This window comes from Echeneis naucrates, chromosome 12, assembly GCF_900963305.1.
Source record: "Echeneis naucrates chromosome 12, fEcheNa1.1, whole genome shotgun sequence".
In the NCBI taxonomy this organism is placed as follows: Eukaryota; Metazoa; Chordata; class Actinopteri; order Carangiformes; family Echeneidae; genus Echeneis; species Echeneis naucrates.
This window is the reverse complement of record NC_042522.1, coordinates 14,829,657-14,856,361: the sequence shown is the minus strand read 5'-3', so window position 1 is coordinate 14,856,361 and position 26,705 is coordinate 14,829,657. Positions and strand designations below refer to the sequence as shown.

The 26,705-nt window shown below is 40.8% G+C and overlaps 1 protein-coding gene across 4 annotated transcripts in view; it reads right to left on the bottom strand.

Moving 5' to 3' along the window:
- itga1 (integrin, alpha 1) overlaps positions 1-26,705 on the bottom strand; it is a 48,979-nt gene that overhangs the window by 11,966 nt on the left and 10,308 nt on the right. The window contains exons 1-11 of one of the 4 annotated variants that reach the window (XM_029515264.1): positions 26,005-26,130; positions 25,618-25,845; positions 11,060-11,180; positions 8,418-8,527; positions 5,550-5,638; positions 4,245-4,359; positions 2,649-2,776; positions 1,882-2,030; positions 1,630-1,780; positions 1,293-1,467; positions 906-979 (exon numbers count right to left, since the gene is read on the bottom strand). In XM_029515264.1, coding sequence (XP_029371124.1) covers positions 906-979; positions 1,293-1,467; positions 1,630-1,780; positions 1,882-2,030; positions 2,649-2,776; positions 4,245-4,359; positions 5,550-5,638; positions 8,418-8,527; positions 11,060-11,180; positions 25,618-25,666 — 1,161 coding nt within the window. In that variant the 5' untranslated portion in view covers positions 25,667-25,845; positions 26,005-26,130. Of the gene's footprint in view, positions 1-905; positions 980-1,292; positions 1,468-1,629; positions 1,781-1,881; positions 2,031-2,648; positions 2,777-4,244; positions 4,360-5,549; positions 5,639-8,417; positions 8,528-11,059; positions 11,181-24,449; positions 24,630-25,617; positions 26,131-26,705 lie in introns of those variants that run through there. The other 3 variants (XM_029515266.1, XM_029515263.1, XM_029515267.1) reach the window with 3 other exon arrangements.

The window sequence follows — 26,705 nt, the reverse complement described above, 5'->3', positions numbered from 1 at the left end:
AGCTGATACTGATTTGACAGGTTTTATTCTAAGACTTCAGCATTTATGTTGAATATTTTGTATTATCAGCACAGTGTGAAAACTGAAAACTGTAAAAAATGAATCAAATGAGAAGATAAAAATATCAATCAGTCTGCTATTTGTCTACAGGAAATAGAGTTATCAAATAGGAAGGGGAGGGGTCACACAGGACATAACATGGGTGGAAGCTAAGGCCAGGCCTCGTGTGTTGTGCACTTGGTGTTACAACTCTGTTTGTCTGATTGTGTTTGGTTTGGTTAAGTAGAATGAGCCACTGCCGGTTTAGACACTGTGTAAACGTGAGTCAGGAGAAGGAAAAGCAGCGAAGGAAGGCAGCCTGTTTATTTTAAATAGACATAGGAAATAGCTAATGAGTGAATGGGCTAAAGGCAGTTTTGTCTTTTTTTCTCTGCAGTGAACAAACATCTGATTCACCCTCTGCTCACTGTCTCTCCTGCTCTGTGTGCCTCGTGTTTGTCATTTCATTCTCTGTCTTTTTTTATTTCTGTCTCACACATTCTCGTGCAAACAGACAAAACAGAAGTCGCCTGAAGTCTGCAGCAATGTGAGGGCAGAGGACAGAGACCGTCTGTGTGTGGAAACTTCTCCTGGCCCGAGTGAATCACCAAAGGGTTGAAGATGAACCAGAGATACCAGTGTGCAGTTGTGTCTGGGCGAGTTCATTATCTGAGCAAACATCCTTACCAGTGCTTCCACTCAAACGCAAGAACATCAAATTGATCGTTCCTTTTGAACCAAACGCCTACAGACAAACTTCCCTATGATAGTCTGGTTCAGTGGTTATACAGCGCATCAGCAACTTTTACATCACAAAAGAGATATTTGTGAAGTGCTCTGGCATTAATAATTTGATTTAGACTTACTTTAGAAGTATGAGCGCTAAATCCAGCCTGGGACATCTCCATCTCAAAGGAAGACGTGAAATTGCTGGTGGTGGCTAAGGAAGGATAAAGTGAGAGGAAAACCTCAAACAAATCAACCACACTAGATGAAATGCTGTTAATATCCATCTGTCCCATTAACAATTAATGGCTGAATCAAGGGAAGACTATGTTGGAACAGTGCAAGCCTTTCTTGCAGAGGAGACTGATACCTTTGGACCTTTGCATTATTACAGTAATTTTTACAGTAACAGGTTCTTCATAGCTAACACATTGAACTCATGAGCTGGTATCAGCGATCTCATTTGCAAGAAAGCAAACAAGCCGGTTACCCAAATATGATGAGCACTTGTGTGTTTGCAGGGATACCTTCCAAAGCCAAAATCTTATTTCCCAGAGCATCCACAATGGTCAACAACGCCACCTCATCAGACACGTTAAAGAAGTGATCTCTTAACGGTTCACTCGAGATGGACTCAATCTCTTTGATGAACTTCTGTACTTGTTCTGCGCTTTTATTTTGACGATTGTAGTCTCCCAAAACCTGGAAACACAATGAACTCACTTAACAAGTGGTAAGAGGACACCAGCTTGACTTCTCAGGAATAACAAAAAAGCGTGAACTATCTTAAGAAAATACAGTTAAATAATAAAATAAGATATAATAACAACACACACACAAAAAAAAAAACAAATTCATACTCACAGCAATGCCAAACCTCTCAATGCCATCATCATCACAGGCTTTAATGACTTTGTTTAGATTATGGAAGTCATGTGACTCTCCGTCAGTCACTATCACCATGACCTTCTTCACCCCAGGTCGTGCACCACGTTCAGGCGTGAAGGCCTCCTCTCTAATTAGAACAAAAACAATCCATGCTGATTTCTGGCCTAACAGATAAGATCCCATTTAATACTTTGCCCCAGATGAGTTGAAGGGGCTATCCTTGAGTACCTGGCGGTATCAATGCCAAGGAAAGTCATGGTCTTGAAACCGGTCTGCTGAGGAAGGTCTTTGACAAATTCCAGCAGAGCAGGAGTGTTGTCAAACTGGCTCAGATTGACACGGTGAGTTACAGTCTCACCGTAGGACACTATTCCCACCTGGAGAACACGAACAAACACACACGTTTGTTTTGTAAAAGTTATTCTACATCAAACTTATTTTTTCCCTTTCTCTCCTTCTACATTCTTGTCTTCTCTACTGTCACCTCCCAGACAGTCTGCAGAGGATGTGGTTGGGACTGGTAGGGTTTATATGACACAATTCTCTTCATACAGTGGGCAGAGGACTTCAGCAGCCATGGAAGATATGACTTACAACCACTGGGCTCCACAGAGAGAAGACTTTCCAGTGTTTCCCTCTGGAAAACTCCAGTAGCTCCAAGCCCGATTAGTGTAACCATAATAAAAACTAACCACCCATGTGCAGAGCAATCCAAGACAAGTGGACGGAAATAAACTCAAGGTATAACTTAGCAAGACAGAGGCTTAAATTAACTTCATGAAGTCTGTGTAATGAAAGACACCTTACAGTTACACCACGTGGAAAGTTCCATAATGGAGGATACTGAAGTCATTCAATATAATATGAAGCACTGAGTTGGCAGCAAATAATTTATTCCTTCATTCATGCTTTTTCAGTCCAATGTTATATAATCTTATTTGTGTTTATATGTTAAACACTGCACGCTGCAGTATTTCTGCAGTCATTCAACTGACCTGTGAGAGTTTAGGTCCAATTGCAATGTTCCCGAGGAAACGCTCCAGAAAATCTGTGATACTGCTCCAGGGGTAGATACTGTTCGATCCATCCAGAACCATCACGATGTCTAGCTCCTTCCCACAATCTGGAACAAAGCCAGATATTACAAACTTAAACTTAGAGAACAGGCTTGGTTTTTCATTTTCTGTATATCCTCTTTCCCAAAGCTGGGTGCTACAATAGTCTCAATAAATGCATTATACATTTCACATTCAGAGACATTCAGTCTGTTTACTTGTGCCCACACCAGCCACACAACAGAAAATATGACATCATTTTAGTTTTCCGTCCTAGACTCCCTCTCCATTTCAGATCAGACTTTAAGGTGCTTTTAATGACGTGCAAACTTCGAATAGCGTCGCTCCCTTATACCTGTCTGATCTCCTTAAACTTTATATGCCATCTGTTCTCAGAATACAGAGCTCCTCTGTGTCCCCAGTGTTGAAATCAGCAGACTGCAGAGAGATTTTCCAATTGGCCTTCTGACAGTCAACTCCACTTAGCCCCTAACATGCCAATAAAAAAATTCATCTTTACATTTTAACTTTCAACTCATTCTCAATTCATTCATTCATCTTCAACCGCTTATCCATTTCCAGGTCACGGGTGTTGCTGGAGCCAGACAGAGACAGCCAGAGACAAACAACCACTGACACTCACACGCAGACCCATGGACAACTTAGAGTCACCAATTAACCTCGACATGCATGTCTTTGGACGGTGGGAGGAAACTGGATTACCCGGAGGAAACCCACACATCTCGCTCACCACTATGCTGCCCTGCTGCCACTTCAAGAAAATACACTCATCATAGAAGTGTTGTCTTGTGCTGTTGCTTTGGTAACAAAACTTCTGTTTTCTAAAAACAACATCCCTTTAATTCTGTCTGCTTGACACACGAGCACCCACGTTGTTTGCCCCCTCTCTTTCTTTCTCCTTTCCATCCTGTCTTTTCATATCTCTCTGTATCATTCTTGCACCTCTCCTTTCCTTCTGCTGCCACTGTCCTGCTTATTTAGCACAGAGAAAACATTTCTCTCCCACTGAGTCCACAGAGAACTTATAATAAGTACAAACCAGATCAAATGTATTACCTTTGTTTAATCAAGTAATCTAAAAGAGATCAGGATATCGTTTGAGGAGATGTCTATGTACAACAGAAAGCAAGAAAATTATCAGAGAGTGCATCAAATTTGATCACAAATATCACTAAATACATTTTCTGTTGAAGAAAGTGATACTGAAAGAATGTGAGAAACAGAAAGAAAATTTCTGTTTACTCGCTGGTTTCCTTCCTGGGTAACAGAGCGCAGGGCCAGTAAACTGTCTCCTAACTTGGGCATACAACACAGCAGCAGGGCTGGGCCTCAGAGCGATGGAGTCGCAGTAAAGTTTACAGGAAGAGGAATGCAGTAATCTCCCTCTTCGCTTAGGGAGGGTAAGCTTGATGTCAGGATCTTGGGTGGTACTAGAGAAGATCATAATCACTTACAGGCAATTTGTGCACATGCCGTCACATCCCTTGCTATGTCTCATTGTGACAGGCTGCGTACCTTGCACGGCAGGAGCCACAGAGTTGAGGATTTGGAAGGAAGAGCTGACGTTCGCACAGACTCCTGAGATGTACTGCTGTTCGCCACACATGTAACCATACTGAGGACCGCAGGCCTGTGGAGACAGAACAGACAAACACAACTAAACATAAACTGAGATTCTAGTTGCTACAGAAAGTGAAACTGTGCAGGGCTGTGACTGGTTAGGTTTCCACTAGTATGAGGTCATGAGCTAGCAGAGGTTCAGGGCTACTGAAGACTGGAACCCAAAGGAAAGAACTACTCAAACTGAGGATTACACAGGCGCTATTAAAAACCACCAGACTCAGCTTCCCCAAAGAGAAATAGAGGAAAGCAAAGGAGAGAAAGAAAGCTTGCAAGGAAGTGGGACCTACAACAACTGGAAAATTAAATTATGTTTTTTAATCTTTCAGCCTCAATTCCTCAGATCTCCTTGAATGCTTCACAAACTCAATGCTCTCCTTGCATGTTGCAAAAAACCAGGAAGAAGCCTACAACTCTGCTCGCAGCCCTGCAAGGCACAAATCAGACAAGTGCTTTGGACTGAATGTCAGCATCAGCACACTAACATGCTCACAAAGACAGCGCTGATGTAATGCTCATGTACAGCAGGTAGGTCATAATATGTAACAAATGTAGCTCGTTATTACTGCGACTGAGTTTGCTAAATGTGAGCATGGCAGCAGTTTGGGAAAGACTAAGGAAAACAAGGCGGACTGGACGGATTTGACTTGATGATGGAGCTACATGGAATAACACTACGATGTTTAAAAAAAAAAAGAAAGAAAGTATTCGGTCTTTCAAAACATGCATAGCCTGGTTGGTAATTGCATTTTGCTGACAAGGATTGTTGAAAGAATATTTTGATATGGGTCATTCGTGTAACGTTTACAATCTTTTTAGGTTTTGCAGGGAATCTTTCAGTTTCATTTGCAGCTCTGCACTCACTGTCCAACATATAGTGCAAACGGACAGATTTATTGGCCCTTTGTCCATTGTTAGTGTAATTTTCACAGCCTGTAAATGTCATTTAAATATAAAGTTCAGCTTGCTTCCAACATATATCTCTATATTTACTGACTTGATTTAGAGCATGCTTTTACACTCCCAGGAGATAAAGTTTTAGCGGGTCTGTTTCTGTCCAAAGGCCTTGAGAACATATACAGTACTTGCTAGTCAGGGTCTTGCTGAAAATATTTAAAGTTCAGTCCCGCCTTTGTGTTTGGTATGGAAAACTTACTGCAGAGCACCTCCACATACTATATAGAGCAATTTCCCCCTCACCAGAAATCCTCCACTGGGATTGGTCACCAGAGTGGTTCCCATGGTCATGTTCTCCTTGACTTCAATCAAGTTGGGAACTGTTGTGTTTTCTGAAAAAAAAAAAAAAAAAAAAAAAAAAAACCATGGATGAATAAACAGTTTGAGACAAACATGGAGAAGAACAGAAGAAGAACAGCTGGAAAAATTCCTCTTTTTAATTTTCCCACAGGAAGAGATGTTCAAACTCCATCCTTACTTTCATCCCTGAGATGATGTAATAATCACTGACATGTGGTTACATATAGTTTCATTACTTTTCAATAAAATGTCCAATTTATGACCATTGACAGAACATTTTATTGATTAACATCCCAGTTGTAGTGTGGAAAACTAAGAGGAATTGAATCATTAAGCAATCACAACATGTGGCTAAAATTAGACCAAGAATTGCTTCAGCTTGGGAATGCTTTGGATCTGTCTCCTTTTTTTTGCCTGGGGGATTCACACAATCTGACAATCTCATTCACATGTTTGTAAAATAAGCTCTTTTTCTGAGGAATCACCCTTTGTGATGTTGTATTTCCGTTATGATGTTGCATCGTGTTTAACATAATCTTGAGCCCATTTCTTCTTCTCTGTGTGGGAAGAGATTCCCACTGTTTCCCTTCCTCTATTTCCTGCCTTCATGGTCACTGGAAACCACAGAAGAAGAAGTTCCACAAAGGCTGTTTTTGACAGTAAAACTTCTATTGCTCTGATGCGCTTTTTATGTAATGCACGATAAAATTTCATTTGCTACACATCAAAATAAAGCCTGAAGGAAAGATAAGTGGGTTAGTAACTTATTTCTTGATAGTATTAAAAAACGTGTGACCCAAACCAAGACCTTGCACCTCATGATGCATCCACGTGGGACTGAAAGCAGCCTTGTGGAGCTGCAGAGGACAATACGGTTTTTGATCTGAACAGTGTTTCCAGATAACTATCAGAACAAATTGCACTTATCACACAGCCCCTGCTGATCTGGAATGACCTTTCAGGAGTCAGGGGGAAAAACAGGTCAAACATCACTTTCTAAAGTAGCTTCCAGTAAAATATACCATTTGGCAAAACTAAGGCCGGGGTTGTGTTATGTTTTATTTTAGTTTATAAACATCATGCTCATCAAATACAAAGTGAGACCACAGAATATTGTTTTGTGTCTTGTGAATCTCACACAATCTAGATATAAACCAAGAAAACAGTCACTATTTCTAGGTAGTAGTCCAGTTTTTATGACGGCACCCTGAGGCTGGATTTAATTATTCCAAACAGAAACAGAACACAATGTTGTTTAGCAGAGATTTGGAGAAAAAAAAACAAAACAAAACAAAAAAAACAAAGTTGCACAATCTAACCAACATTTCATTAAAAATAATAGTCCTGGAAGAACCACCTTTCTGTTTTATGGCTGGGACGGAACTGTGATTAAAAATTACAACACAATAACCACACACATTTAGCATTACTCATTATGGTTTGGCATCAGTCTCTCCTGTGCTGAAATAGTGCAAAGCTAGTGTGCAGACAGTTCTGACTGTGTGAGACAAGGGCGGTGCCAGTGGGCACAGCCTGAAATGACTCTGCAGGCATCAGATTTTTAAGATGACTGACAAGTCTTTTCCTTCAGCAGAACGTCAGCGTCTTGTTCTGGCTTTACCTCATGCTGAATAAATGTCACTGTACACATTAAAAATATTTGGTTTCTGAAATAATTCAAGAAGAAGAACAAAGTCACGGCAAGTTGCACTGAATTCAAAATACACTGAACTGTTGTCATCCTGAAAACCACTCCCTGTTTTGTTTGCTGAGTGGTCTGGCTCCGACTGTCAGGCTTAATCGATTCCCAGTGGATGTTTTCCAGACTAAACTTCAGTTTGTGAGATTTCAGCTTTTGCCTGATAAAACCAATACAGCACACTCCCAACACTTACTGGAGGAGAACAATTTAAGGTCGTTACTTTACAATATCATGACTTAAAGCCGGCAATGTAGCAGCAGCAGGACTCCTGTTAGTTGATAATGCTGAGGTGTAAACAGCTGTGTTGAAAATCATTACTTCCTGAGCTCAGAATGGCTGTGGACGTGCACATCTATTATAAACACAACTCTCAACTTCATGTGTCAACACACAGGCTAATACTAATAAAGACTTTGCGGACTGTTGATGAGGAAATAAATTGTGTTTATCTGTTTGATTAAGATATAATTGGAAGCATGAAAACTGTTTATTTACTGTCTTCCAATTTCCATGGCCCTCACTTCCTCCCCAAGAGACTCATTCAAATATACAGAAGACTGAAAACCGCAGTAGTAAAATTGCACACTAAGATCCAGAGTATTTGTAAATAAAGTTGATGGTCATCCTCACCCATGCACACAGTAAAAGTCCTGTTTTTGTTCCTCTCGCTGTTATTGTGAATGATTGAATTCGTCACTAAAATCGTATCCTTTATATCCCTCCATTGTTTCCATACTGTATGGTAATAATAATTAGAAAGTAGCTGACTGTTTTACCCTGACTTTCACCTCAGGCTACATATATATTGCTGTGGCTTTTTAATTTCCCGCAGACCAGGACGACCAAAATCCAAAAGACATTCTGTTAGCAAACACGTGTGACAAAGAAAAGCATCATGCACTCAAATCTAAGAGGTTAGAAACAGCAACATTTGATGATCCCGCCATAACTCATTGACTACCTGTTGCATTAAAGAGGTTTGAATAGCTTATCATTATGAGATATTACCATTATTATATACAACACAACAAATGTCGTACTTGCATCTTATTTTCTGTATGATATGTAACTTGATTGCACACGTACAAACAAGCAAATAGTATTCTTACTGGGCAGCTCCAGTTTGATACATTTGTTGTTCCCCGTCCCTACAGGACATTTGTAGACATCACCGGTCCGTTTTGCTGGCTGGCCTGACAGCGGCGATCCAATCAGAACCCTGAAAAAATATAATAACGCTTTAGATTGGTCGATCTGGAAATCAGCCAAAAAACAAACAACAGTAGCACTGTTCAACACTGACGATAAAAAGCAAAACTCAAATATTATTCCAGAAGTTAAAAGTTGGAAATTTAGATTTTCCTTAATTATACTTTATTCACATTAAACATAAACAGCAGATTCAGATTTGGTCTGCTAAATCTGGATAGCTTATTATTGTGATTGGCTGTAACAGAAGCTGAGACTGACCATTATTATATATAGTATATTATTATCACCATCATCACCTTGGTGCTATAGAATGAAAGTAAAATAATAAAATAGCTCACAGAAAAACATCTTAATTTCGACGTCATTACATACTATTGAATGATAACTTCCAGATGTCTCCAGACCAGTGCTGTAGGTCTGCATGCCCACCTGTGCTACACGCAGGGGTGGACAGTAATGAAGTAAATTTACTTGAGTACTGTACTTAAGTACAGTTTTTGAGTATCTGTACTTTACTTGAGTCTCATAAAAGGGATACTTTTACTTTCACTTCACTTCAAGGTGAACAGCAGAGACAGCAACACGAGATAACACACAGCACAACCAGCAGAGACCGGACCCCCACCGACCCCCCAGAGTTTGAGACTGTTTATTGTGTCCTCTGGACCGGACCAAACCCCTCCAGAACCGGAGCTGGAGACCTCTGGACCGGACCGGACCCCTCCAGGGCCGGAGCTGGAGACCTCTGGACCAGACCACACCTCTCCAGGACCGGAGCTGGAGACCTCTGGACCGGACCAAACCCCTTCAGAGACTAGAGACCACACCGGATCCCTCCAGAGACCGGTTCTTGTGGGGCCTCTTTAACTGAAGGTGTTTTAGATCTATAAACGTGTCTGTAGCAGAATCACATCAGTGTGTTGTAGAAGAACAATAATGCTGCTTCCCTTTCCTGTATTTCTTGAGGTATTTTTTTATATATACTTAAGTAATTTTTTAAGCAAATACTTTTGTACTTTTACTTAATATTTTGACGAAGCTGCTTTTACTTGTATTGAAGTAATATTTGACGGAGTATCTGTACTTTTACTCAATTAGGGAAGTGTACTCTGTCCACCTCTGGCTACACGTCCATGTACATGTGTGAGTTTCATAACAACATGTCACCCTGATGCTGAAAGGGTTGGTCATCTGCTCTCCTTTAAACATTCAGGCTTATTAACATTCCTCAGCTCTAATGGGGCCTTGTCATCTAAAACGATACACAGAGTGGAACAACCACACACTCTGAGCTCAGTCTGTCAGCAGCAACCTGCGTGTTACCTCCCCTCCTGGCTGCCATTGTTTTCCCTTATCATAGTCCCACACGGAGGGTTACATATCCCTGACTCCCCGTTTCCCTAAAACTTCCTCTATAACTGTATTTTATCTACTTTCTGCTTCAGCTCATGTTGAGTGAGGTTACAATTTCGTCTTATCAAACACCTCCCTTTGAACCGCAACAAAGTAGTGCTATCTGAAGATACTATGGAGCCAAAGTGTTTTTCAGCAAACAGAGGTTGAGACACAGCTGGTTCAACTGATTAGCAGTCAGTGAATTACAGTAACTGATTTCATATGAGTTCGATAAAATTGCTGCTGCTACACAGCGTCAGGTTCAGCAGTGTGGGAAAGAAACAGATGTGATTCTGTGACAGGTTGGAGAGAAGCAAACTGTTAAACTGTAAAGACTGGAGCAACTGGAGGAGAGATTTAGATACACAAAGCCATTAACCACAGCCTATCAACGTTTAACAGGGTTTTAAAAACATGTTCCCAGATCGTTTAAGCAAGCAGCCATGGATGCTTGCTTTCAATATATTTCCAGCCTGGGTATATGGATACTCTGGTGGGCAGTTTATGTTTAACAGCTAGAGTAATAAAGGCAAAGATCCTCATTATAGCAGCATCTGGCATGCTCTGCTTCACTGAGTGTTAATGTTTGATTAAACTGATCTGAGGAACTGGATGGACTGGACTTTTACTAACATTTGCAGAAGACAAAGGGTGAATCAAAATCTCAGTTTTTGTCAAGAAAGCCTCTTTCACATGAGGAATACCGAAGATAGCTGCCTAATTCTGTATCCTCAAGGAATGCCACTTTGACATTTAGATATATTGTACTTGTATTGAGGGTTAAGTTCAGGTTTTGGTTGTTAACACAACGTTTGTATAATTGAGATCTCATACATGAGAATCATTTCCGTTAGATTAAATTGAGTGTTTTAAAACTAATTAATTTAAAGTGTTACTAGTGTTAATATCAAAAGTTCAGCCTATTATATTGTGAATATAATACTTCGGGATCAATGCACATATTAAAACTTGTGCTGCTACTGAAATGACATTCATTGAACTTTCTTAACCTCTCATGTTTGCCATGTTGGTTGTTCTCTGAAAGTGTTACACAGTCATCTAAGAGATGAGGAGGGAACCATTCAGTGGTAAAAGATGATGAATGTTTTGTTTCCCTAAAATGGCTACAGCTGATGACACTCACCATTTTCCCTCGCTGTTCTCAAACTGCTGCACGGTATACCCAAACATGTCCTCCAGCGGGCCGCTGAACGACAAACCATTTTTCTGGTCCACATTAAAGGACAACACGTGCGTCAGCAGCACTGCAGGGAGAAAAAAAGAGAAGCAGTTAGACAGAATGCCAAAGCCTAATGTTTAATAAACACAACGGAGTTTACTGAGGGCATTCATTCCCCTGCACTGCTCTCCGATGTGAGTCTAGATTAAATAATCTGATCAATGTCATGAATAAATAATCCAGACCTGAAATAAGAAACTTGTGTATTCATTCTCTCATATAGGAAAGCAATGTTAATAAAAGGAAAGTGATTATAAACAAACAGTAATAGATGATTCGAACTTCAACTGTGGAAATGAAAAATAAATGAATAATCTAATAATAGAATAACTTAACAGACATTTGTGAATATAGCCACAGTATTTCTGTAATTCTCATGGAATCAAAAATATTTAGTAGCACACTGTTTATAGAGATTGTATACCAAGATGAGGGATGACCTGTGGGAACCACGTTACACACATACACACAAAGACACACACATTTCGAGTCATTCTGGAGGATACTTGAGGAATTTCAAACATCAATGTGAAGCACTTTGGTCAGAGTCCAGTCTGACCTGCAGGACAATGATTTCTTCTCTGCTCTCTGCGCAGTCTGCGTCCGTCTGTCACTGAGTTGAGTATATCACAGAAGCTCTATATAAATCCGTCCATGTCTCATTGTGCTGGCAAAACAATGACACTCTTTATATCAACTGTGCCAGGGAATTCCTCTGGTATAATTTATTCTATTCCCGGTTTTGTGAGGGAGTGCAGAAGAGGAGGAGGACAGTGAGAGCACAACAAAGAGCGTGTGGACACAGACCACATACATAGAGACACAAACAAAAAAGCAGCTATTTATTCTTTTGATGATGATGCTGCTTTGTGTTTAATGTCTCTGACCCAAACAAAATAGAGAGCTTCCATATTTAGTACGAACTGAAGCCATTAACTGGAAGGATACTGTTTGTCAGCCGGTCCACCACTTTGTTCCAGACTGAAATATTCCTGCAGTTATTAGACAGACCGCTATGAAACTTTGAGAATGAACTCAGCTAACCCGACTGCTGATGGTCATCTGATTTGTCTTCTTGCGCCAGCTTAAAGCTGTGCAGAGGCACATACAGCTGGCGGGAAATCATAAAATGTGTTGACACATTCATGTTTGTCTTTAGAGAAGATTTGATAATTAATTTGGTAATATTTCATCAGCACTAAAATTTCAATCTTACTGACGCTTTGGTTTAAGACCAAATACCTGCACAACTGATGACAGATCAGTAGTATATGTGTTCTTGGAGAATACTGCAAAAAAATCACACCAAAAAAATAAATAAATAAAAATAATAATAAAAATCAGCCATCTGATGGCCAAAATTTTACAAAGAGGAGTTATATAAAAAAAATACTTTAGCCAGTCATCATCCAGTCAGGTTTAGATGTTGATCACATATAGATTCTTTAACATTCCCATCTGATAAAGGGAGGACAGAGACAAACAGCAGAGAGAGAAGCAAATCTGCAGAGTCATACACTGGAATCCCAGCCAAGTAATACAATCCCCTCTGCTTCTCCCTCATTTGTTTCTGTGCTTCCTCTGTTACCCCCCTCTATCTCTCAGAGAAGCTCCATTTCCTGTTCCTATTAACCTGATTACAGACATCTCCTGAAATCCCCAGGTACACATACTTATATGGATACACACTCCTTAATTTAGCTGATTTAAGATGGACTCTTGCCAAATAGACATTTTCCATTTATCAATGACTGAGCTCAGTTCACAGTCACCCTGGACTGGACTGTAAATCATCCAGGAGCTCCCTTTGTCTCCTGACAGACACCTCTTTGGTGTATACCCGTCTCATTTTGCCAAGCTTGGTGTCTCATGAATCCACTTCACTTAAAAATCAGAATCAGTGAGTTACATAACCATCCATTTTCATGAGTTAGTCCAACATCTGCCTTGGAAAACCAATAAGTGGGCTTGGCCTTTATGAATGGAAATGGCCTCATAAGTCTCTGAGGAGTTGGAAAATAAAGGTGTCCATCACTGTCTGGATGGTTCATATACTCTGTGAGGCTCCGTGTTGGTCGGCCTGCCACTTGGACTGCTGTGCTCATGTACAACCTTGCAGGAATGCAATCCAAAGCGTGTTCCTAAGTAAGTCTATTTTTAATTTTTTATGTTTTATGAGTAGAACTACAGTCATTGTGAATTCATCTCTGAGTGCTGCCAATACACAAGAGGCCTACAGCCAACAGTGTTCCTGAATGCTTCCTGTGTAGACACAGAAGACTGAATTTGTGGCCGGCCCTCTGTTTATGTGACGTTCATGCTACTACTTAGGAAGACAATGAGTCAGTCTTGTCAAAGTGCAAACGGGGCAGCTAGCAGACACACCATAATCAATGTGTGTCATTGTTTATTGCAAGAAAAACCTAATTGTTGTTGGCTGGACATGCTGAATGTAAATTGTCTGAAATGCCACAGATTTAGGACCACAAGGAGTCTGTTTCCAGTTCAGCTCTTTGACGTCCTGATTGATCCTGGCAGTCTGTCAGCCACACTAACCCACAATAAAACCCGACTTCCCTCTCAACCACAGTTATCAAAACGTTGCCATTTAACAACCCTGGAATACATCAAGCAAAGCAGAAAAAGTCGGATTTTCTTGATACAGCCAGAGCAGAAAACCACACAGATTAGCACCTGTTGGCCTGTGAGACATCAAGCCGGCTATAAAAATGACCCTGTGGGCATCAAAGCCATGTTCAGCCACAGTAAAAACACACACAACTGGCACCTGCTAATCTGTAACACATCTAACCAGCTATAACCGGCTTTAAAGCTTCACACAAATCAACACCTGTGGCCAGCAATGTCATTAAGTAACCCTGAAACTCAGCCCTAATCAGCGGTGGTGAGAAGCACTTCGCTTGAAAAGATGATCCAAGAAAGAACCACAAAAAGAAATTTCCTACAAATAAAGTAAGTAATCGTCTACAACAGCTCATAAATTGGATAATCTCAATGATACATCAGCTGCAGTGAATTCATCGATAAATGTATGAATTCATGTATGTTCTGTGGGTGACTGGTGTTTGACTCTTCAACAGGTCAGAAAGGTGCTTTGGGTAGACCTGGAGCTTTTCTTGGCCATGTGTTGGCATTTAACTTCAGATGCTCCTGGCAAAGGGAGAGTAGCTTCATTTTTGGCATAGCGATGGGCAGCTTCGAAGTTATGAAACTGAAATATTTCCAGATTTCCTCCTTTGTTCACTTGTTTTTATCTGCTTTTATTCTCCACAGCCTGTGCTTTGTCTTGCGTCCATTTTCAGCACACTCTTCTTTAGAGCTCTAACTGCATCCACACTGTTGCTCTGAATGCCATGGGAATCATCAACGGCTGCAGCATTCCAGCTTTGCTCACTTTAATTTTCGTCAGTTTTCTCATTTGGCCTTCCCAAGTGTGGATTATGTGGGTGTGCAGTGGACACGAGGTTGCAGATGTAGGATTGTTTGTCTTCATAAGATGAAATTTCTCTGAGATACAGTCATATTCGTTCAGTTTAGAGTAGTTCCCTTTTCTTGCTGAATATGACAATGGTAAAAACATGTATGTAGTACCAACAGTGATTGTTTACCTGTAAGCACAGCAGTGAACTTAAACCAAACTTCAAATTTGGTGAGTCACTTTCACTGAATTCATCTTACGTTCAGTTGCCTCAGTCTGGACTAATATGGTCGATGGGTAAACAGACGATGCCGTCTGTGAGTCTCTTCTGGGATAGGAAAAAAAAAAAATGCTAATAAATAAATATCAGGTCCCTCAACACTGCACACTGTTTAATCTACTTCCTTTCCCGCACCCATTCATTCATTCATCCTCGACCCTCCCGTCCCAGTTCATGCATCTCTCTACTACTTCCTCCTTCTATTCATCATCTTATCATCTCCTACCAACCATCCCAGCATTTCTTTAAGTGTCCTTTCATTCACTGACTGGTGTCAGATTCCAGACTCTGAAACATCCAGATGTATCCTCCGGAGCTTTTCTTCCCCCCTCACCAGTGCAAAGGACATGCAGGATTACAAGCAGAAACCCACGCATGACATCATCCCCCCTGATGGTTGTCAAAGCTTTCATCCCCTTCCCCTAAATTCTCTGGCTATAATGGAGGGGTGTGTGACACCCTGCGACCCGTATCCATCCAGCAGACGCATACACATAGTACGGCTGCGCAAATCTGCTGATCACTACAGTTTTCACAGGGAGCGGCTGGGATGCTGGCGTGGGCTTCTGGGATACATCAAATACCTCCAGAGAAACTAAAAATACACACACCCAGGGGTCAAAGAATGACCGTCCCCCAGAATCAATAAGCAACATGCAAAAATAATCATGTCTCAGGGCAGTGGGTAGAGAAAATAGCACGGCCACTAGCTTGTGGGTAAACTCCATATTCCTTCTAATCGCCAACACTTACAAGCATCACAGCAGGTTTATTTGGAATAAGAGTCAGTAAAAACAAAGAGAAGCTTTGAAAGAAAACAGAGCTACAAGTGAGCTCATAATGAGGAGAAAAAAAAGGAGTTGAACCATCTCTTATCCTGGGCACACAGACTGCACAACTTCATGCAAAGTTCTTTGTCAGCAATTCTGACATAATAACAACTCCACGTCTCATTTTAAATAACACACCTTGAACTGTATATTAAGCAGCACGTGGTACAGCTGGAATAGTCTAATTGTAGTATTGCAAAGTCACCGTGCAGTTCATGTGCTCCATCTTTAGTGTGTTTTTAATAATCAAGTGACACTGAGACTCTGCAGCCAGATTTCCCCTTAACAAACCACAACACATCGATCCGCACTGTCCACTTATTTGTCTTAAATTTTAATTAGTGCTGCAGGAATACATGGAGGGCAGAGTGCTTTGAGCTCACTGTCTGCTGTTTCGATGGACTGGTGCCATTCACTTATAGGAAGAGCAATTGGGAAGTAGCTCTGTGGTGATCTGGAGCTCAATGTCTGTTTAATCGATGAAGCTGATAAAGGCGTCATTTCCAGAAGACTGCTGCTCTTGGAGGACTAGTTTAGAACACTTTGGTAAATAACCTTCTTTCCAAGCGATAGACCAGATGGTCGATACCGCTCTCATGTCAGGGCGTTATATTAAGGCCTCGGCTGGAGGTAATTAGTTAATCTTACCTTAGCAGACGGGAAAAGGGGTGAATTGGTTTGGTTCTCCCCAAGGCTCAAATGTAGACCCATTAGCACCTCTGAAAGTCCCAAACCGACATGCTAATCTGTATTTTGTTTATTTAATCTGTACACAAACTGAAATGTCTAATGGGGAGTGCTGTCACTGATTCTTTGCAACAGCCAGATGAAGTTACCTCCTGAAAGTGTTACTAACATTGGCCAGATTATTGTTCATTAAATTGTTACAGTGCAAACTATAGATGGGATATAATGTGTTGGAGGTATATTATTTATTAAACAATTTTAGTATATTCTGTACATCAGTTAAAAAGGAAGAGACACGCCCATCTCTTTTCAGCCCTAAATAGAGCAGCTCCAGTGTTTTGTTTTGTTGTTGTTGTTTTTTGTTTTTTTTTTTTGTCAGATTCATAACAGCAGATTAATCTAATTGCTAGTTATGGGCTGTTTTGTAAACATAGTGGATTAAAAAGGAAAAGCACACAGAGCAGTAATAATAAAATGCTTACAGACACTCTGCAGACTGTGTGATTTAAAGAGGCTGCTCAGTGCTTACACTAACTTGTTCATATGAATAAAGGATATAAAATATGCTGCTGTCATGTCCAGTTCTCAAACTGAAAAAACAAAAAAAACAAAAACAAAAAAAATTGTTGTCACTTTCATTTCATGCATGACTGTTTTCTAATTGGCAACAATATATTAAACAATTGTTTTGATTTTTCTAAAACTTCTTTTGCAAAAACTTTCATTTCAGTTGAATGAACTCCCAATGACTCTTTCTCCTTCATTGTAATTACACATTTGAAAAACACAATATGAGGCTACTGCAGACATGACGTCATTTGTCAGAGGGGAAGACTTCAGCTCGCTGTCGATTTGAGTTCAAAGAAAAGGGAAACATTTTTCAAACGTATAAGTGTCAGCTCGGGGTGAACCCCCCCAACACACTCCCTCTTTGTCAAACACGCAGATGTGTTTACAGAAACTCACGACTCCCCTTGATGTTTTGTCTCTGTGTCTGTTTTTTCAAGGCTACTTGATAACAGCAAAAGAAAACACTAAACAGGAAGAACACATCCAACCTAAATACTGTACAGATAAACAGGCAAAAACAGAAATGTAACGTTTACACTAAGACCTTGACAAAAAGTAAAACATTGATCGTGAGTTATAATGTCTGTGAGTCAGTCTGTGGTGGCATAACTGAAATTTTACAGATCCAGATCACTTCCCTTCCTTCCCCCGTGACAGCCAACCAAGGTCTTTCCTGCTCTGTTATACCGTCAAACTTGCCGTTTCATTTTGTACACATACCTCTTGTGTCATCCCTCCTGTTTGATTACCTGCTTCTCCCCTAATGTGTCTAAACCTGCGTTCTACTGTCTCCCTGCCCTGCACTATTTAGTTCCCAGAAATCTTCCCAGGGTTCAAGATTGAAGGTCTACTTCATTGTCATTCATTCATATAGCAAATTTTACTCCTAGTGGGTATATCAGCATACATGGTTGTTTTTGGACCTCCGCCTGTTGTTGACTTGTTTCTGACCAACTAATGCCGTGATACCCAACCATTAATGTTGATTTCCTCTCACAACCAAAGACCCCAAATTGCCTGAATCAGCTAAAACATATTTCCAAGCCTAGATGTACATTTTCAGTCAAGAATAGACACTTGAGGAAATGACAAAAGAGACCTCAAAAGATGCAGGCAAACAGGTCAAAGAGTCTTTTCAGATTTTTCCCCGTAATACAGAAAACAAAGCATTTTAACATGTCCAATATCAGTATAATTTGAACAGAGATGTTTTTAGGTATACATTGTTGTGCTTTATGGAGGAATATCAGGATCATCATTGTTGCAAAATCTAATAGATTTGTCAACCTTAAGTGGAGCTGCTTAATGTTGTTGACTTGTTTGTTATGAGGAAAAAAAGGCCTTAACAAATACAGTAGCAGGTCCTGACTGCCTACATAATATGCTTTATTCAGGCCTAGAGCTCACTGCAAGCTCCAATAAGTACAGCTATGTTTCTTTCCCATGAAACTTTTCTCTGGGAGAAGGCCATCACGTTGGCCTCTTGTTGCAGAGGTTAATGCAAACATGTTGCCCCGGGCAGACGCCACTACCCCAGCAGTGCCTGTATGATGCCAGTTTGATGGATAGCTCTGGACCACTGCTGGCCTGCGAGACAGATAGGGGGAGGGCGGCCTGGTGCACAGATGCAGAGAGAGACACATCCAACCAGGATTCAAGCTATCAGCACTTCACAGGTAGTGAGACCCAGGGGGCTACAAGTATGTGTGTGTATTTAAAACCTTTACAGTCAGCATCTCCAAACCAGCACATACTCAAACATTCCATCTTTATCAACTATTTCTAGCAATTTTGAAGAAGGAAATGCTCCCCCCCCCCCCACAATATACTGCGAGTCCAAAACTGTTGTCAGCAGGACCTGCTGCAGTGATCTGTCAAAGTCAGCAATTTGCTTTGACAAACACTTTTAAATAATCACATGGAGTGTTTTAGACTGTTACTTTGTAGAGCAAGAAGAAGGTGTGTCCCTAATTCAGCAAAAAATTGTTTTAGGAGAAGTATCCTTGTAATACATAAAAAATAGTTTCTTACTCTCTATGGGTTTGTGTGTGTGCCTGATCAGATGTCGTGTGTTTTGATATGCACAATGATGGAATGGAAATGGCTGTTGACTGGCCTAAATCCTGTTTTACAAATTACTTTATCAAAACTACACCCAAAATAAAAAGTGCTTTTCAAACTAATTTCTTGGAACTCTCCAAGAAGCACTGACTGATTTTAATCAGTGATGCTATCCTCATCATTTACCAGAATATCAGCTGCCACCAATAAGGACTTTCCTCTCTCAGCGCCAAAGGATGTATGGCATTATTATACCACTGCATAAACAAAGATTAAACAGGAGATCAGTTTTATTGGTCAGGGTAATCATTGATGGCTTGACTTAATCTAAATAGTTTGACAAGAAAGATAAGGCGATAGTTAGCCAAAATTACAGCATGAACCTTTCTCTGAAAAGAAAAAAAAGGGGGGGTGTTTTCAGTGTATGGGGAAGTAACCCTCTTTCCTCTTATTCCATGCTCAACACATTTAAGGGATTAATGCTTATCATTGCATGTAATGCTCAGCAAGAGAGCAAATGTTCATGTTTCTCAATATGTTGCACTATTTCTGTACAAATGGGTCATTTTGAAAGTCACTCACAAACAGCAAATGTTGCTTGTCAAGCAGAACCTCTTCACTGCTATAATATTGTGTAGAGAGGTTGCAAGGAGTGCACCAGATGGAGGAGCAGCTCCTAATTTTGTTGTGACACTTTGCTTTCGCAATGAATATAAAGCCAACCGGATTCCAAGACAACTGGGCCTTTTCCCTGTTTGAAAAGTGAAATAGTGATTGTCCAGCCTCTTTTTAACTTCTGCGCGTTTCTCTGTTTTCCTGATGATAATGCCTTCTCCTCCCTTGTCTGAGACTCTCTTCGCCCACTGTCCTTCCCCCCCCTGTCTACTCAGCTGCTGCCTCTGCCTCCCTCCTCTTTGCCCTGATGCCTCACCGCTGTGCAGTGCCAGAGGTCATCTGACCGAAAAACTACTTACTGAGTGAGGTCATGGCTGAGCGAGGTCAACTAAAGGGAAAGATTCTAATTATTATTATTATTATTATTATTATTAATAATAATTATTATATGCTAATCTTTATAACATTAAGTATTCAGTGAACTGACAGTCCAGTGTGTGCCTGTTGTCTTAAAGCATTTTAGAAATTTCGTCAATATGGAAACAATTATTCAGTGCTTAACAAGTTTAAGATGATTCTTCTGAAATGCTGAAATTGTAGCAGTTTGAAGAAAAGCGGTGACGAGTGATGGGGCGTGAAACAGATGCTGAATGCTTTTATGGGTTCACCGTGTATGTGTGCGTGGGTTTGACACATGTGTGTCTGTGTGTGGCTTGACCTTTTGAAGAGGGTAAGACCTGTGTAAGCTGACAGGAGATGTGATGTTGCACCTTCACGGGGGTCTTGTTTATTTGGACACTTTTCTGACACGTATCGGATTCTTTCCTGTGTGTGGATGGTGTTGGGTGAAGTTTAAGGATTATCTTGCACTTATCTCAGTGCTACAGGAGTCTTTGTGTTTACTTTTGGGCTCAGAGGCCACTTATAGGAAGATTAGGTTTGCCAACACTTCGGGCTATACTCCATTATTCAAACACTGTCACATTCGTTGTCTGAAAGTTAAATTCAAATATTATTTCAATTCTGAGAAATTGGCAAAAAAGCAAATGAATCCCAATGTTTCCTCACACTGCTGCCATGTCACATCAGGAGTTGATTCATTGAGATAAACAGCTGATGTCACCAGTTCTGTTGACAACACAATGGTTTGTGTCAGGTATTAGTTGAAGCCATAATCTCATTATTACTCCACGCTTCTATTTCCATCTAGTTCCATCTAATTTGCTGAGTCGGATTCCATTGCACTTTGCTACATTTAGCACGAATGCTCCCACTTCAGCCGAGCAGTTTTTGGAATGTAATCAACGGAAAATCACTTAAGTCAATCAGTTTAACGGCACGTGCAAAATCTGATAGAAAATTTTCCATTCGATCACAGCCCAAAAAAAAAAAGACAAATACTTGATGAGAAACATCTACTGCATGTACACAACTATCCAAGAACAAGGGGGGGGGGGTTTATGTTACTTCTAACACAATACCTATTCCTGAAGGTGACCTCATATTAGTGGTAATTTAACATGAACAGTTTCCTTTCCTGTCTGATCCTCTCTGAAGTTGCAGGTTAATTCATCCGACAGTTTTACTTCTGAACGTCAAAGAATCGACTGGTGGCGCTAGAGGAAAAATCGGGGCCTCGCCCAAGTCATTCATATCCCTCCACTGAGACCATGACTGTCTCTGGAAAAAGTCGTGGCAATCCACCAAGTAGATGTTGAGATATTACTCTGGACCAAAGTAGTCGACCAACTGACATTTCCATCCACGGAACCACACCACTACTATGGTTAACAAGGGAAAAAGGAGTGACTGGGAGACTGCAGATATGCTTGTGGTTCTCTGAGGCTGTAATTAAGCACAATGGTGCTCATGTCATTGAGGTCATTATGCTCCTTCTTCTGGAAGTCTATCTTGCATGTTGTGCCAATCCAACTTGTACATGTTGAATATTACTGAGTGAAAACTTGTGGCACGGTTGGAAATGTAACTGAATCACCAAAAGACAAATCCTCTGAGCATCATTGATATCTGTGCTAAATGTCAGGGCCAATACTGCTGTCTGAAGTACACTAACAGGATTAATAAAATGCACTGATTGTTATGGACTGGTTCGCAAAATGGATCCAAGTCTTTGCTGTCCATCTCTCTGTCGCTGTTTCAGTATTTCCTGTTCATTAAAGGCAAACAGACCGAAGGGAGCAGCTGAATGCAGTGATGTTTACCCGAACTTGAAAATCATGCATCTCTGCAAACTGTAGCTTCATGGCAGCCACATGCTGCACAGACAGCAGTATCACTAACACATTTTAGTGGTTTGAGGCACCAGAGTTTGAAACTGAGTCATGTGGGGGGCCTCTGTGGTTTCACACATTCGGGGCTGAAACTTTGAACCTCTGCTTGAATCTCTATCTTTGTATGGGAAGATATGCTATTCTGCATAGTGTTCACCTACAGAGTGCAACACATTAAAGATATACATATACCTGTCTTCCCTGCCTGAACATTGGCAGCATGAGGTTTCTCATGCGATTTGCCCAGATAGGTTCAGCGTCGCTGAAAACGAATGTCAAGAGATATTAATTACTAACCTTCTTTGTTGAATTTGAATGGGAAACAAAATAATCTTAATACTTTTAAAAATGTGTGCATTTTGATATTTTTCCTGAGATGCCAAAAATAGATTAAGAATTAATTTGACATAAAGCGAGTTTTCAAACTTTGACTCTCATATTCATTCAGAATTTTTACATAAATACACGATTAGGGAGAGAAAGCTTTGCACAAGGAGGCATGGAGAATCTGACAGTTGTGGCAGAGTACGATTTCATTTGTATTCATTTTACTGCCCTTATTTTATCATGTTTCCTGTATTTCATCCGTAACATAAATCTTATAGAAAGCATAACTTTTCTTCGGGAGTCTCTCTTCACGTTGGAAATTATCTAACCAATCATCAAATGGTCCATTAACTATTCAGCTAATAAACTTTCATAATTTGCAGTGCAAGTTGCAGACGTCATCACAAAGGTTTATATGGCAACCATCACATTGCCAGTCAGGGGGAAGTTCAGTGTTTCCTGTGCAATGTTCAACCTAAAGTCTGACAACATTACACGTCTATATGTCCTGCAAGCACATGTGAATGACACAATTTCACAGAATCACCGAATCTAGTCATCTAGTTATGTCCAATAATTGGTCAAAAAAGGAACAGTCTTCTGGCCTGAATTTGTCTCTCTTCTGTTTTGATGGTATCCAATAAGTCAGTTTAGGTAGGTGTGGTTGTTGGGTTGTTGTTTTGTTTATATATATATATATATATATATATATATATATATATACAATTTTACGATATTTTGCATCTAAATTCTTATCTGGTGCTACTTCCTCCAAAGTCAAACAGCTTCATAGATTTAAAGGCTAATACATGTTTTTCTGGGTGGCATATGAAGAATAGGTTGATTTATATTTCTAGAAGTGGAAACGAAGTGAGAGAGACTCCCCAAACACGAAGTTCAAACCACCAAAACCAGAGTGCCATCTGCTATCATTAAAATGCTAGTCTCTAGTTTCTCATTCATGACATATTGTGGTACCCAAAGGTTTCTGACAGTCTTATAATGCAGCCAGCAGACATCAACACGATAAAAAAAAATTCTCTTTGCATAGTCCATGTGTATGCAAGAGTACATACCTTCCTGCTGCAAGATACACTGACACAAACATAGGAATGCTAGAAAATGTATTCTTCACAGATGCTGAAAAAGAAGAAGAGCGTAAGTGAGCATTATCTGCTCTTAATCACTTAGTTGATGTCAATTACAGCTAATTGCTGCAACATAAGAAAGAGGCTGATTCAAATTAATAGCAGGGAAATCACAAGGAGGGGGGGGTAAATTACTAAGAACAGCAATGGCCAAGTTCCCTCTTCAGTCTTGCCAGCCTCATAAATTGAACTCCAAGCTTTAACGTCTTAAGACTTTTATCCCTCGACCTTCAACTTCCAATGAATTAACGGTCCACTGTGGTCGCCCTCTGCGGTTTTCTGTGTGCTTTGAGATATGCAGAGAAAAGTGTTGTATGTGGGAAACTGTAGAGAGAGATATTCCCTGAGGGGTAATTTCAAGGAATCTAAATCAGTTTGGGTTCGACTAACCTTTCACCCCATCTTCATCTTTGTGGAAGAAAAAGAAAAATTATAGTCAGATATCAAATTCTACATGAGAAACATCTATATTCTGGCTATGTGACAAACCAGAGGGGCAGTCACTGTGCAGTGTGTTGAATCATATGAACACCAAAATCTCTAGAATCCAAATCAGTTCCTAGATTTAAAAACTTCACAGTTGCATATCTGACAACAAATCTCCATGATGCTCTGCAAGCAGTGTCAGCTTAATCAGATACAAACACTTGCTGGTTCCGGCCTCTCAGGTTTTGCTGTTTTTTCCTGATTTTGCATTAGTCTGTAAAAGCTTTTGGACCTCAGCGGACAAAACAAGAACACATTATCATAGGATCTGCGAGGCTCTGGTATTCTTTATATCATTGATTTAGTAAGACATGATGTATGAAGTCTTACACTGAGTGAAACATTTGCTGGTTCCAGCTTATCAAATGAGAGGATTTCCTCCTTTTTACACCTCAGCTTTTTCAAACAATTTCTTGAGACATCATCTCAGTCTCTGGGATTTTTCCTAACTATTTATTGACTAAATGATAGATATATTTAAAAGTAATCATTTGAAGCCCTAATCTGAGGTAAGGTGTCGGCATCCTTAGTAAACTTGGACACTCAGGTCTGACACTTACTGATTAAAGCCAGATGTCCCTTCTCGTTGGCACGACCAAACACAAACCACCTGTAGCCCCATCTCCATAAGGAATTCACAAAGATTAAATGCTGCCTCTCCAATAACCATGTGTAGGCCTTTGAGGCAGGCAAAGCCAGCTCCGATAGCAGAACCTGGGATCTCCAAGCATGGGCTTCCAACTCAGCCTAACCCAAATGAGTCACAATCCTCCAGCTCAGAGCGAAGTGCTAAAATAAGTACCCTGAGGAGTGTGCAGGAACGGGCAGGAGGCAATAACACAACACAGTGCAGTAGCTCTGTAAATAAGACTGGTTGTGATTACTTAACAGACAGTTTGTTGTTCGATGGCCTGCAGCTGATTGGAGGAGCTAAATATGAAGACCAGAGGGGCAGAGGGGGGGCACACTGGGCCAAGTAAGGAAACCTAACATTGATGTGATGATGTGATGGGCTTCTGCTGATCCCCTCACACACACACACACAGGTCCATCTAACTCAGTTCTCTAATGACCATCACAAGCCAGTATCACATGTAAGCGTAGGAATCTGAGATTTAAAGTGAGACAAGTACTGTTTACTTTGTTCTCCTCCCTCTAAACTCAGAGGAGTTTTGCTTTCTCTCAACTTCATCGGTACTTTCCACTTATATTTGAACAACTTGGATGTGACCTAGAAGTTAATTCACTGCTGCTGCGCTGGAGCGGAACCTGAGATCCCGTCCCATCACCAGAGGGACGAGCCCTCAGTGCTGCTGTGAAGTCCAAGTTCATTTTTCACCTCAGCTGTATGTGACAGATTCCACATGGCACACGCATCGGGAAGCCTGAGCAGAGCCCCAGTGAAAATACGCGACAGTGCAGGAGGAAGAGGATTTATTTTTCTTTTTCCAGCCCGGCAGCGTTCAATTAAGGCGCAACGTTTGAGCGGCTGTAATGTCTCCACGACGCGCGCAGAGACAATTAAGTGCCACTCAGCGGCCGGCAGAAATAACATCTGTGCAGTCCGGACGGAAAGTATTTCGGGTCAGTTTATGAGCAGACTGTGGTGCCAGCAGCTTTAATGGGCGTGCAGGCTGCGTTCATCGCAGCAGCAGCCGTGTGAGCAAAAGGTGGAAGGTGGGATGAAATCCGCTCATATGCACACATCTCCCCTCGCTTCTTACTCACCAATAAGTGCCACTGGTGTCAAAGTGAAATGCCCTCTTCTTCCAAGCATCCTGACTCACGGAGGAGACCCCGGAGCTTCAGATATCCCACGCACTTCGGAGAAAACGCAAATCCTCGGAGATCGACTAAATGGCCGAGAAGAGTCCAGCAGGCATTTCCTCCGCTGCGGCACCGAGCTGAGCAGTCACCGGCCTCAGGCTGCCTCTGGTCGGGATGACCCGTGTTCCACTGCGGAACAGAAACAGGGAGGAGAAAAGGGAGGGTGAATGGGAGGAGAAGGAAGCTGGGGCAGAGAGGGGAGTCCATACATATGTGCACACAGGACCTCAAAGACTTCACCCTAACTGCTTTTACATAGTCATTTTTAAGTGATTGCTTCAAGTCCACCTCAAATCTTAAACTAAAGCTGAATTCCAATACTTGAAGAGCGCAAGTGTGCGTCAAAGCCAGTGAGATGTAGATCTGTAGAGCTGATTTCAGGCAACAGCAGCACTCTTGGTCTTGCTCTCTCTCCCTGTCCGATAACATTTAGAAAGTTTCTCTCATGCTCATTTGGCACTTAACCTCATTTCCCAGGGGTGCACTCTCATTTGTCAGCTGTGTGTTTTGGGGCTGAACGTTATTGACCATTACTGTATGAAGAAGTCCGAGCTCACCGCCTCCTGAAATATGATTTTCATGCTTTTCAGATGAGTATTCAGACCAAATTGTTCTGATCTGCTGCTATTTTACAATTTGAAAGAATATTGCAATGTTTTGTACCTATAGTGTTTTTTTTTTTTTTTCTTACATGAATGTTCTTAAATAAATTCTCAGGCCAATCGTCGGCATCTTTACCTGTTAACAACTAAAATATTGGTTTCGTTGAGCAGAAACAGAGTTAGGAGATCAGTTTACTGCCACAGTGGACAAAAGAAAACACAGTGATAAATCTTCTCAGCGTTTGTACTGGAGTGAAAAGGCCACTAATCCATTCCCCAAATGGGCGGTGGTGAAACAAAATTGGCAGCTGAGGACAATTTCTAAAAATTTAATTAATATTATTATAAGGAAGGTGGTGATCAGTATACATTCTGGTGCCTCAACAA